Genomic DNA, 14192 nt, shown 5'->3' with positions numbered 1-14192 from the left:
GTTGGCTTTAAAGGTGCTTCTGGATTCCAGTTTTGTTCTATTGCTTCAGACCAGGGGTGGCCAAACTTGCTTAATGTAAGAGCCACATAGACTAAAGTCAGATGTTTGAGAGCTGCAAGACCTGAATGTCAGATGTTTGAGAGCAGGAAGGAAGGAAGGAAACAGATAGCTGTAGGAGGGAGGTTGAGGTGGAAAGAAAGCAACTTTAACTTTAAATGCCCTCTCCAAGCTGCCAGCTGGCTTGGCTTGGGTAAGTGATTTAAAGAGACAGAGGCCTTCTCTAAGCTGGCCGACAGGGCGGTGGGGGCTTCGAGAGCCACACAATATGTGTGAGAGAGCCACAGCCTGGCCACCCTTGCTTCAGACCAACACGGCTGCCCACCTGGATCTAGACACATGCTAGTCTGTAAGGCTCTCCCGGACTCTTGCGGATTTCTCCTGCCCGCACACCTTTTGTTAGTCTTTAAGGTATTTAATCTGGACTCCTCCGAACACGGCTACCCGTCTAGAGCTCTTGTTTCGAGGGCGGAGAGCGGCGCTCGCTTCCGACGGGACACTGCTTCATCCGCACCGCCTCGCCAAGAACAAAGTGGTTTAAAGAGCCGGAGCGGCGGCGGGAAATTCGCCCGGGGAACATCGCCCCTTTAAGGCCCCTGACCTCGTGCTTCTCTTGTGCCCTCGCAGGCACTTTCTCTTTTAAGGGGAGGAGGGGGAGAGAAAACCGCTCTGCGCAAGCGGGCTAGAAGGCATCGTTCCGATACCGGCGCCCCTGGAGCTTCTTTCCCTCCGGTTTTAGTCTCAGCATCCCAGTTCTCCGTGTTAAGGCGGCGTCCGTCTGGAGTACCCCTCCTTGGAAAAGCCCAAGAAACTAGGAATGTTTAGCAGAGAGAAGACAGGAAAGTAGTACCTGATTTAATTGATTTATACCCCGCTGCCTTTCTCTCCCATGAGCACTAAAGCGGCTTAATCATTCGCCTCTCTCCTCCGTTTTATCCCGGCAACAACCCTGTAAGGTAGGTTAGGCTCACCAAGTGGGACTGGCCTAACGTCACCCAGCCAGTTTTCGTGGCACTTTGTGTGTGTGTGGGGGGGGGGGGGCGGGTTTGAATCCCGGTGTTCGAAATACTTGTCCTGCGCTCTGAACCACTAGGCCACACTGGCTGTCACCAGTGGAAGAATGTTCTCTGCTCCTCCAGCGGACAGAACTTGGTCAAATAGGCTATAGAAGGGTAGGTTTCAGGAGAACACAAAAAAGATATTTCCCAATGATAAGATGGTTCAACTAGTAGACCTGGCTAGTCGCTGACAGATTAACTATTAGGATCACAGTCAAAATAATAAAACAAAATTATGATCCAACAAAGTCAGCTTGCCACCAACAAACATCCAAATGAACCACATCCAAATGAACCACTACAAACAGTACAAAATCAAATTAAAAACAAATTAATGCAAGAGCAGTATATTATGTGCAGCTAAACCAAAATTCCCACGAGGAAAGTAATCCAGAAAAGGGGACCGCTTTGCTAAAATAGTTGACCTTTGATGTGGAGTATGCCTCCCTTCTAAATTATGTGTAATTTTGTCCAAAACAAAATATTCCCAGCATTTGCTTAACCAGGCCACCAATGACTTCTGATGGCAACAATACTCCGGCTTCCCTTCACTGAACCAGGGGGTTGGACTACATGGCCTCTAAGGCCCTTACTGAAGAACGCTCCTAAACCAGTGTGGCATAGAGGTTAAGCGTGTCACACTATTCAAGAGACCCGGATTTGAATCCCCACTCATGCCACAGCAGCTTGCTGGGTGACCTTGGGCTAGTCACACAGTCAGTCTAACCTACCTGGCAGGGCTGTTGGGAGGGTAAGAGGAGAATGACGTGTGCCACTTGGGGTTCTTTCTGGGGAGAAAGGCAGGGTATAAAATGAAACTCCAAACGGATGGTTTGGTTGGTCCAAATAAAATGAGGCATCGCATCACTAGCAACTGGAGATTCCCCACCTGGACCAACATGTCTGCCTGTAATTTCTGTCTGAATAATCAGGGCTTTCTTTGTACAAAAAGCCCAGCAGGAACTCATTTGCGTATTAGGCCACACACCCCGACATCACCATTGTTTCACACAGGGCTTTTTGTAGAAAAGGCTCAGCAGGGCCTCACTTGCATATTAAGCCACACCCCCTGGCACCAAGCCAAACGGAACTGCGTTTCTGTGTGTTCCTGCTCAAAAAAAGCCCCGTGAATAATTATAAGTGCCTGAGAACCTCTTGTCCCCAGGGCTGGCCCTAGATTGTCCAGGCAAGGCAACTGCTGACACACACAAACCCCGCACTGATAACATCACTGAGTCACATGGGGGGGGGAACCCAATTCAGTGCCCCCAAAAGCCAGCACCCTAGGCAATCACCTAGTGGCAGGGCTAACCCTGCCTATCCCAAGCAGCTCAGGATTTCCTCTCCGCAGCCGATTGGAAGAGAGCTGAAGGCCGGCGCTGGTTCTGCAGAAGTGAGAGCCCCGCAGATAGCAGTAGGATTTGTATACTGAAGGAAGCAGGATGGAAGTTGCAGACGTCTAATGAGGACTTTCCTGGCTTATGCTCCTTGTTCTATTTGCACCGCTGATCCCGTTCTTGGCAGCCACAGTTGGCACAGCTATAATGGGCCCTTCTGAGAATTCTAGCCTGTAGCACTTTTGGGCAGAGGAGGGTCAGCCATGGGCTGCTGGGGAGGATATTTTTTATAAAGAACAGCCTTGTTTTATGTCTGACATTAGAATGCACCCTTGGACAATCTTAACACCCAGTCCAGGGAGGGACCAGTGGCTGGAAGAACCCTTCATCCTGAGGAACCAAGTCTTATCAGAAAAGACCGTATCAGGCTTTGGAACATTTCAGCTTGAGAAATCCCTCTTCCCTTGCACTGTAGTCTCAAGATGAACTCCTGCCGTGCTGTGCTCTAAAAAGTAGTCTCTCACAGCTGCTGTGTGGCTGAGGAACCCCGAATCGACGAATTACAAACTTCACAAGTAGTCTTCTCGAGTGGTTGTGGCCGTTTGATGTGCAAAAGATCCTATATATTCATGTACACTTGGACATGACATGCTGGGGGTTGCAATCAGTGTCCATTTGTGGCACTTTTTGCAAGCATTCCAGCAACCACAGAGTACTCACTGGACCACAGGACAGACTTCAGGTAGGGACCCAATGGTAGAACAGGATCTAGAAGATGAAGATGATATTGGATTTGTACCCCGCCCTCCACTCCGAAGAGTCTCAGAGCGGCTCACAATCTCCTTTCCCTTCCTCCCCCACAACAGACACCCTGTGAGGTAGATGAAGATATTGGATTTATATCCTGCCCTCCACTCCAAATCTCAGAGTCTCAGAGCGGCTCACAATCTCCTTTACCTTCCTCCCCCACAACAGACACCCTGTGAAGTAGATGAAGATATTGGATTTATATCCCGCCCTCCACTCCGGAGAGTCTCAGAGCGGCTCACAATCTCCTTTACCTTCCTCCCCCACAACAGACGCCCTGCGAGGTGGGTGGGGCTGGAGAGGGCTCTCGCAGCAGCTGCCCTTACAAGGACAACCTCTGCCAGAGCTATGGCTGACCCAAGGCCATGCCAACAGGTGCAAGTGGAGGAGTGGGGAATCAAACCCAGTTCTCCCAGATAAGAGTCTGCACACTTAACCACACCAAACTAGCTCTCCCTTCTACCTTCTAAGTACCTTCATCCTTGGCTCCTCCTCTTCTTCCTTTGAAGACTCTTCTTGCAGTTCCTGCTCCAGAAAAAAGGGAGCCTGTGTTGTTATTATTTATTCAACTTAATGAATCGCCCCACAACACAAGAATCATACACATACATTTAAATCAATAAAACCAGTTACATTAAAAGAGATTATAAACCCCCGATGGTGTCTCATTTAAAGTGCTATTGTTCAGTTCCCAGTTGTTACACCGGGGTGGGGTGGGGGAATCCCTCCTCAGGGGTAGGGAGAAAAAGATGCCAGCGTAGCAACTGTTGCTGTCCTTATGCAAAAGCCTGGCAGGACATCTCTGCCTTACAGGCCCTGCAAAGCTGATGTCTTCTAGCAGAGCGTCCCACTTTTTCAGTCCAGCCCCTTGTTGAGGACAGCCGGAGCTCTTTAGGGCCGGGATTCACCAGCAGAGCGTAGCACCCTTCTAGGGGCATTTCCTTGTTGCTCTTTCCTCCTTGCCAAAACGAAATACGCTGCAGGAATTCTACTGTGCGGCCTGCTGCTTGCTTCCGTACAAGATAGCACCTTCCTCCCTCTCCCCCCCCCAAAAAAAGCAAGCCACGATTTATAAAGGAAAATGTTTATTCAGAACAAAAAGAACAGAGGCTGCAAAGGATGAAGCAGAGATCTTGACAGTATTGTGGTTTATCAATAACAGAAACAGAGCTTGCAATTTTAGCAAACACAAAACACACACATACCCCAGAACAACTTTTGTAGTATAATGGGATTCAATCTTCAGTCCTATTGCCTGCATAAATGCCAGCATTTGAGATGTGGTAAAATATCCTACCCAATGAAATGCGCCATTATCGATCACATTGCTCATACAGGCTTCAAGTTGTCACCTCCCTGAGACACACGACTGCCTTAACATCTGCAGGTGGGTTTATTTGTCTCCATGCCTTGTCACTCAAGGAAAATCAAAGCCACCCAGTAGGCCCTTCCAGCTTCTCTCAGAATGGTTTCCCTTTACACCTCCCAATGATGCAGTGAAGGCAGGAGATCTAGGAAGTCATTCCTGATCAATCGTTCTGTCTCCTGAAAGTCTCTCACACATTGAATGATTGGGAGCTCACACCTGAACCAAAGGTGCTGCACCATGCTTTGGGTTCTTCTGTAAAAGAAATTAATGTTTGGCTCTGCCTACACACAAGCACACGCACATTAAATGCAACTTGCATGCACCATAAATCTGACTTTACCATTGGCATACAGACCTTAAATGCTCTACCTAAACAACATGTGTTTCTCTGTTCCGCATGTGAGAAATGTTAAGACTTCTGAAAACGCTCACGGTAGCACCTTTTACAAACTCTAAATGTAGAAAATACAGTCAAATAGACCGAAGCAACAGCAAAAGATTCTTAAGAGTTTTTAAAAAAACACTGCAAGCAGACCTGGTATAGAAAAGTGGGAGAAAAGGAGCAATTTTGAGACACATTCGCTGAACATGTATTGTGAGTAACAGAATCCTTGTTCTTCAAGTAGAGGGGGGAAATGTTTTTTTTGGGAAAAAAACTGTACAGTGAGACTGATTATAATTCCCTCCTACCCTCACCCCCACCACAAAAAAATTCAAAACAGAAATCTTGATGTATTGAGCAGTATTCTTGGGTACCTCATCTGTGTTTTGCAGAAACACCTGCATTTTTATTCCACTCTGTGGCTGAACCCGGAACAGTTCTTAGACCACATGCTAGCTTGTCCCAAGATCCCCCCTTTTTTTAACCAAGACCAAAAAGATCCATGACCCTAAGTGCGCTGGATGCCACCAAGAATAACAATCCTTCCCCCCACCCCCCGTGTTGCAGTGCTGGGAATGTCCCCAGCCAGCTAATGATGTGCAGCAATGGCAGGCAGAGATTTATGATAATTCTGGCTAACCCATTTCTTCCTCGTTTCAGAGTACAAGTAACCCACCGTTGCAAATTCATACTACTCTCTTTTCTGGTTTAAATTGAATCCCCTCCCAGGGGAGAAGGCCCGGGGCGGGGGGGAAATCTTTGTAAAAGTGACAGCGATTGTGCTTTCTCAGAGCTGCAGGGCCCAAGGGAGTGGATCCACTTGGAAACAGAGGCGACCCTGCCGCTAGGTAAATTAGGCATTTGCCTAGGGTGCCAGGCTTGGGGGCGCCAAATTGGACCCTTCTCATCTTGGTTTGGTGCCATAGGCAAATACCTTCCCCTGCCCCATTCTCCTCCACAGTGTCTGCATCCTCCCACCCCCCCACCCCCCGTGGGCCACGTGCAAAGCCGGAGGAGTGGGGAGGACGCCCGGATGGCATGCGGCCTCTGCAGTGCTCTGAGGGCCATCCCTGGGAAAGGAAGTCAGTAGGCCCAGCAATTTCAGCCTTTGGCCTCTCCAGAGCCAGAAACTTCACAAGGCACTATGCAATGGTAACTAAGGGGGGGTGGGCTGCGAGGAATAGTCCAGGACATTCCTGGGTGCTCCCTTGCCCCCCCCCAAACAAAGCAAGTTCTGGAGTTGGGGGCCAGATTTTAGATCAGCCATGATTATTTCAGCAAGCGAGACGAGAGAATCACAGAAAATCAACAAGTAGAAGGGAAAAAAATCCATGAAAAATGACTAATATATGTTAAAGCCAAAATGCTGTGACAATTCATATGAATCTCAATTTATGGATAAGAGACCTAAAAGATCACAATACACATAAGCGTTTAGAGGTAAGTTTACAAAGACAAAGTGCTCGTGCAATGCTTCCGGAATGCCTGCGCACGATTTGGAATATATCTGAGGACTTTTCAAAGCATTGCACAAGTACTTTGTCTATGTAAACTTACCTCTAAACACTTGTGTGTATTGTGAAGCTATTGTGAAAAATCTCTGTGGTCTTTAAGGACTCTTATCCATAAATTATTAAGATTCATAAGAACTGAGACTAAATTGTGGCTTTAACTTAATATTAGTAATTTTTCACAGATTTTTTTCCCCTTCTACCTGATGATTATTTCAGCAGCTTATGTGCCAGTCCATTAGCAGCTGTGTGGCATTTAAGAAAAGTCAAAAGCAGAGCAAAACAAGGAAGACTTGAAAACAGATGAAAAATGCTTGTGTCCTCTCTACACGTTTCCAATGCTAGCAAGTCACTGCACACAAATCCAAGGATATCCTTGAAGAATTCACAAGCTGAATGAACGCCAGTCAATAGCCTTCTGAAACAAAAGCAGAGACCTGTTGCTATTTAAAACGTGCCTTAAAAAAAATAATAAAACCTGCACCAGATTCCAGTCATTCAGACATTCCCCACTGTTACTGCCCTTCCATTCTCCCATTACATTCAAATTGTCAAATGTGTTTTCTAAATGTTGCAAGCGCGGCGTCTAGTCTCTCACAACACATCCTGGAGCAGCCACTCAACAGAAAAAGCACTAAACCAAGATTTAAAATAAAATCTGGTTAACCTTCATGCACCTTCTGGAAATCTGTCCTCGACCAAAAACTAAACACTGAAGGAGGGGCAAGTGCAAGAAACACTTCACTGAGATGGGTCGAGTCACTCCCTCCCTGCATCCCTAACTCAAATCAAATAGGAAACCCTTCCTGGGTGGTTGTTTCTCTTCTCCATAGTAGCCATTTGAGGTTTGGAACAGGCGATTTCAGTCGAGGGCCAAGATTTCTTTGCCGGTTTTACACTCCACCCATCTTCTGAACTCCCCCACTCCCCACCCCGTTTGTCCTCTGTAAACTTAACTTTTTTTTTTAATTGCCAAAACAGTTCCTGTGCAGTGTGTTTGCTGGCCCCGTTCGTATGTTTTGTTTTCTACTTAGCATTGTGTGCTTGTAGAACAATTCCTGTCGTTGTGGTTAAGGATTGTCTTCTAACGAACCCCTGCTGTGCAATAAAAGCCCAAAGGACCATTTAGTTCATGGCCTCTGAAGTTTTGCCAGGATACAGCCTCATCTCTGTACTGCTAAGAACTTGGCTGCAACATTGGAATGGGATGTATGAGTGGAAATTGGGTTGGGGGGAGGGAGCCTTTACAACAGACACCCGGGTTTGTAGCAGACTAAACAAGAGCATCACAGCAAGCATTTCTACAACAAACGGCCTGAAGTTGGTCAAGGTCTGGATGCATGAAGCAAAAGTTCTAATGATTTCCATTCTTTATCCACAAACTCAGAATCAAAGTATGGAATTCTTCCTGATTCAGGGGAATGTAACAGCTGGTCCAAGAGAGAATGCCGTGGAAGAGAACTATAAAGTAAACCGGCCATGGATATTGTGGAACTTGAAAGACCACTTCCAGCAGAAGTTTGATTTCAGCGGAAAGAGGAAGCAGATTCACCATCTTTGCTAAGGTCACGCAGAGGTCTTGTTACTAGTTCATTTTCTTAGTGCGTTTCTTAGAACGAAAAGATGACATGCCGACACCCCTCCCACCGTCTGATTTAGGTAAGAGCAGGGCCGGCTCGCCCACTAGGCAAACTAAGCGGTTGCCTAGGGCACTGGGAGGGGGGCACCAAATTGGGCTCTCCCCCTCTCGGCGCCCAAGACAACTGCCTAAATTTGCCTCTCTCCCCCTGCCACCAGCCTCCTCCCTTCCGCCACACTCAGCCCCCCCCCCCCCTCGGAGGAGCATGCCACGACGAGGCTGGGCTCTACCGGCTTTGAGGCAGCCGGCATCTGAACATTTTTTGAAGAGACAGCTGGAGGAAAGAAGCCTCCTCCAGCTCTCTCTTCAAAAACGTCCAGATGGCAGCTGCTTCAAAGCCGGTACGGCCCAGCCTCGTTGCAGCGTGCTCCTCTAATCGACTGGGGGGGGCACAACAGAGCGCCGCTGCTGAGGGAGAGAGAGAGGCAGCGGGAGCCTGGGGTGCCATGAGCCCTAGAGCCAGCACTGGGTATGAGAGTCTGAGCAGAACCACCACCTGAGGTTGCAGGGGGTGGCTCGCATCACCGAATTTTTCTCTATACAAAAACTCCTTCAATGAAGCACACTAGCAGGGTGAAAAGTGCTACACCGGGCCCATTTCTCTCCCTTGACCATCAAGTGTTCAAGATGCAGGGCTTTCTTTCCTCTTCCCATGGAGAAGCATCCTGTGAGCCACACCTGACACATCCCCACTCTGCAAAGAGGCAGCTCCAGGCTAGTTAACACCTGCAGGTAGATGATTTCTCCCCCCCTCCCCCCCATATGTTGTCACTCAAGGAAAGACTCAAACCCTGACACCCTCCCATCTTCTCTCAAAACAGCGGCCCTTTACACCTTCCAGAGAGACACAGCTGGAGATCTGGACAGTCATTCCTGACCGAGAGCTTTTTCTATGGAATGGTTCTCACCCAAATGAAATGCCTGAGACCCCATACGTGGACAACCTTTGTCGCTACAGTTGTTGCTCGTATTTTGCTTCTGGGTTGCAAACTGCAGGGCCAGGCAGTAACCCAGTATATATGTATGAGGAATACTGCCTCCCAGAGACCCCTCCAGCATAAAAGCCTCCTAACTACATAGGAATAGCACCAGTTTGTTAACAGATGGATACACTGAGAGGTCTCACTTCCTCTGGTAAAGACAATCTTTTCTCTTGTTCCATTGTTCACAATTTCTGAAACATTACAAACGCTGGTCAACAGGGAGCGGACAACAAATGCCTCTAATCCTAACACCTTCAAATCTCCCTGGGAAAAAAAACCAATGCTATAATCTTGTCTGCAGCCCAAGGCTTGCACGAGTGAGTAGAAGCTAAAGTTCACGATAAATCCGGGGACAGAGTGTGAATTAGGACCTCAGTCTTCACTAATTTCATTAAGCTCTTCCAACCTTTACCTGAGCATAGCAACACCGGAAGCAGGAAAGCAAGCCTTGAAGACTACGCAACAGGTAATCTCTTACATCAAAATATGGAGAGATACAAGGTTCGGGCTGGGTCAGACAAGGACAGAGACATGAAGCTGTGTTACCCCACCGATTACAGTCACTTGTGGCAGATTTTTCTCCCTTGCAAGAGAGGGGCATTTAATTTCATCACTAAAGGCAGTTCAGGCTTTGCCACACCATCAGGGGAAAAGAAACAGAGCTTTTCTAAACTGGTCTTGTTATCACCTCAAAACACCTGCTCTTTTTGAAAATAGATTTAAGACTGATTAATGATACTTAGAAGTTATTTTGGTTAATAAAGTGGAAGCGGGATATCTGTCAAGGACTCAAGCGTGCATGTCAAGAAGTGAGTTTTTCAACTACCACAATTTTTCCCCCAAAGGGTGGGGTGGGGTGTGCTATTATGTGATAGTATTTTGAGACATTCTGCATCATGCATTGGAGCTCTTAACACCAGCCCATTTCAACTCAGGGTGCAATCTTATTGCTAGCTTCTAGACCCCTCCCCTTCCAGCTGTTGGCTGTCCTTCCCAAAAACCCTCAAGAGGAGGTCCTGGAGAGAGTCCATTTATGACCAACACCCTGCCACGATCCTTTAACAGAAACGCATGGAAACATCCTGGGGGGTTAATGCCATGTAAACCTGAGGCAGAGAACAAACTTTTTGAAAATGCGATTGATTCTATGCCTGCTCCCTGTGAAATCAAACCAAAACACTAAAGAGTTACATCAATCCGATCTCCGGTCTTCCTTTTAAAGCTGCCATACCAGTGAGCCATCTGCAGCGCTGACACTACAGACGACAGGTAGCTCAAAATTTCTCAATGGCGATGGTAGGGTGCTTGCTCTAAGGCAGTGGGTGATAAGGCTGACCCAGTTTCATCCGGCCCACTTCTGCCTTCTATGCCCAGCCAGACTCTGAAGAGGAGAGACAAGATCAGAGGCAACCGGCAGCGATGGCTTTGCTTGGAGAAATCCAGTCGTGCCGCCCCTGTTCGAAGCTCAGGGGGAAAAGGAATCTGGGCCACTGCACAGAAGGGGATTTCTGCAGCTCCTCAGACGGAAGCTGCTCTTTCCTTGCCCAGTCAAAAGCCACTGGTTCCCAGCCTATGCCATGCACGTTCCAGAACGTGTCGTGCTGCAGGGCTTGCTTCCACAACACCATTTGCTGCTGTTGAGTCCAGAAAAGACTGAGAAATATGTAGCTCGTCTTCTGTTGTCTCTGCCTCTGGCGACATTTTTTTTTTTAATTACAGGGAAAAAATCTTTTGCTCAACATGGAGTCATTTCAGCAGAGGAGATCTGAGAAATCCAGAGCGCAGAGCTTGACTGGTCCGAAGGTCGCTCTTCCAGGAATAAATAAATAGAGTGGAAGGAGTCTTCCCGCAGGGCAGAGAGCTGGAACACAATATCAGGCACTCTGCAAGATGCATCAATAGCTTCCGCCTCCACAATCCACCGTGTCAAGCAGTCTCTTTCCTACATACCATGAATCCCAGGGGACAGAGGGGCTACTTAGAATCTTGAAGGTCTTTTGCCTTCTTCAAAATCAGATGAACATCTGAGATGGGGTAATCCTGCATTTAAGACAAAGGATGGAATGAGGACTCATGGGAGGGGAAGGAATCTCTTTTCCTTAGCACTATTCTAGGACTCAGAGGTCAAGCCAAACAAGCTGCCTAGAAGAATTCAGGATATTCCTATTTGCACTGAGTAGAACTAAGCCAAAAAGGGGAGGCAGGAAACAGGCTCTTCAAGAACATTTCTGAAGCATCCAAAAGTGCCCTCTTGCCTATGATTTTCCAAGGATTACCCTGAAAGTGAGCAAAAATGCCTTTCCACACAGAGCATGGGCAGTGGGTGACCCCCATTAGCCGACATACCAACAAAAGCGGAAGCTAGGTGGGTGTAAAAAGACCCCTCACAAGCAGTGTTCCCTCTAAGCTGAGCTAGTGTAAGCTAGCTCACAGTTTTTTAGCCTCCGGCTCACACACTTTTGTCTCAGCTCAGGAAAAATGGCCCCGGGGCAAGCTAATTCATGCTGTAGCTCACAACTTTGATGCCAGCAGCTCACGAAATAGAATTTTTGCTCCCAAGACTCCATGGCTTAGAGGGAGTATTGCTCGCAAGTGGCTGCAGGGCTGTTCTTCCTTAGCTATCCTCACATACGAAACAAGGTGTAGATCAGCCTGTTCACCATCACAACATTATGAAGGGCTCAATCAGTGCCTGTCTTCTGATACCAACAGTGCACAACAGTTGGGAGTAATCAAGCAACCCCACCTGAAGCTTATCCTGTATCAGGCCGGGTGACATTATGATGCGACTGGACATTTTCACACTTGAAGGAGAGAGAATGACACCCTTTTTAAAAACAGCCTCCAAATTCCGTGCCTGAAACAACTTTTTCTTGCTGCTTTGGAACACGGCCACCTATCCCAGAAAGGCTGTGCCCAAAGTTTTATGCAGCAGGCAACTGTTTAAAGGTCAAGAGGGGCTCTGGCTCAGTGGTGGTGCATCTGCTAGGCACGCCAAAGGTCCCAGGTTCAATCCCCAGCATCTCCAGTTAAAAGATCAGGCCGTAAATGATGTGAAAGAGCTCTGCTTGAGATCTTGGAGAGTCGCTGCCAGTCTGAGTAGACAAGACTGACTTGGACGGACCAAGGGTCTGATTTATGATAAGACAGGCTCATGTGTTCATGTGTACCCCTACTCTTTGAGAAGCCAGCTCCATTTTACCTGCAGAAGCCGCATGTTCAGAGTAAAATCTCCTTCCAGTAATTGGTCCCGAATGAGCCTAGAGGGGGGGAAATATTAAAGTAAAATATTTTTGATTCTCAGTCCCAACAGGATGGCTTAGACTCGAGACCGTGGCACATGGAACACAGGATGTGGGAGTCATTATTCTTATTCTTACTACTTTAACTGTGCTAGCACTCCATTGCTGGAAAGGCTTTTTCTTTTTTAAGACTGATGCCTGCCTCCCAATGGCTATTTGTCTAGGTCTCTAACAACAAGCAGCAGAAGGGAGCAGTGCTCAGACTTCACACACGCAGCTCAGTGGAAGGGAAGTCAATAAGAAAGCTGGGAGGGGGTGGCTGTGGCTCAGCTGTGAAGCACTCTGGCGCCTTGTTTTCAGGAAACAGGTGCTGAGGAAGACCCAGCTCTGCAGAACACTTTGCCAAAGGTGATAACGCTAAGCTAGATGGCCTGACTCTGATAAGGCAGCTTTTGATGCACTCAGCATTCAAACCGCCTTGCTGAAGCAGGCCAAAATTCCCCAAGTCCAGCTCTACATCTCCAGAAACAGCTAGCCACAAGTCTCCAGGCATTCCCAAGCTGGCCACGATGATGACCACAGCATCTTCTGGCCTTTGGAACTGTTTGGCTAAGAATTACACCCTTGGCTATGAGGGCTAAATCCTTCTGGAAAGTCATCCGAGTTGTGCGGCTATTGTCACAACCTGCAATTATGACAATGACAAGGGATGGGCATGAATGAACAGTTTGGTGGGGTTTGAGGTGGCCCATGAACCGAACGAGCCATGCACAAACCAAACTAGATCTGGAAAATTCAGTTCCCCCTTTCTACTGGATTCAGCAGGAGCTCACAGGAGCACAGCTCCTGAACCTTTCTGAGGTTCCCCCTCTTCCTCCCCACCTATCTTGTCCATTGAATAGTAGGTGCAGCTGCATAACAATTCCTAAATTAGGAGAGCAGGCAGCCAGCCAGCCACCAGGGGCTTTGCCACTCCCCCAGCAGCCCTCATTAACCCTTGGAGAAGCCCACACCACCCTTTCTCCACTTCTTATGTGATTTTGGGTGGCAGGTGGCTTGCTGGCCTTTTGGCTGGGGGGGTGGGGCCCAGGAGAGCGAGGCCTGCTTGCGGTGGCTGGATCTCTTTTCTTGCATCGGGTTGCTTTTGGCTGGGGAGGCAGCAAATGCTAGTGAGTTATGCTAATGAGCTCCACCACCTATTTTATACAAAATGATTCCTGCTTTTTCTGGCCATGGAGAAAGGGGCAGGGATCACCTGGGAATGGCTTCATTAACCCTTCAGTTTTCTCCCCCCCCCCAAAAAAAAATATGGCAGGAAGCAAAACCAAGAAGTAAAATGGCTGCCAGCCATTTAAACCTAATAGCTAAGCAGCAGACTCTGAACAGCTCAGGTTTAAATGGCTGGCCCTGAACAGTCAAATCAAACCAGCCAAAAGTCTGGTAAATGTTCAGGGAATGTATCTTCCCCGAACTTCAGTTCCCAAGCTCCGAACTGGCCCAAATTTTGGCTCATGAGTTGGTTCGTGTCTACCCCTAGTTCTGAGTTTGAAAGAACTGGGAGAAAGGGTGTGTCACTAGCGTGGTCCACGTGGGGCCTGCAACTACTCACGTCAACATGGCGCAGCACACTAGCAGCAGGAAGTCGAAACGGTTGTCGTCAGCAAAGAGGGAATCCCAGATGCGGATGACGTCTGGCAGCAGGAATTCTTGGGACAGCAGCAGAGTCAGCCAGCGGAAAGCAAAGAACTGGGGCTTGATATTCTGTTCTTGCTGTTGCACAGGGAGGAGAGAGGGAGAGATCAAGTCA

At 48.0% G+C, this 14192-nt stretch overlaps 1 protein-coding gene across 1 annotated transcript in view; it reads right to left on the bottom strand.

Moving 5' to 3' along the window:
* Positions 1-10702: 10702 nt before the first annotated feature.
* Positions 10703-14192, bottom strand: part of TBC1D13 (TBC1 domain family member 13) — a 33534-nt gene continuing 30044 nt past the window's right edge. Inside the window, exons 10-12 of the mRNA XM_060251211.1 lie at positions 13995-14155; positions 12346-12403; positions 10703-11183 (exon numbers count right to left, since the gene is read on the bottom strand). Of these exons, the coding sequence (XP_060107194.1) occupies positions 11118-11183; positions 12346-12403; positions 13995-14155 (285 nt within the window). The 3' untranslated portion in view covers positions 10703-11117. The remainder of the gene's footprint in view (positions 11184-12345; positions 12404-13994; positions 14156-14192) is intronic.

Source organism: Heteronotia binoei, chromosome 12 (assembly GCF_032191835.1).
Source record: "Heteronotia binoei isolate CCM8104 ecotype False Entrance Well chromosome 12, APGP_CSIRO_Hbin_v1, whole genome shotgun sequence".
NCBI classification, from domain to species: domain Eukaryota; kingdom Metazoa; phylum Chordata; class Lepidosauria; order Squamata; family Gekkonidae; genus Heteronotia; species Heteronotia binoei.
This window is presented reverse-complemented; position numbering and strand designations above follow the sequence as displayed.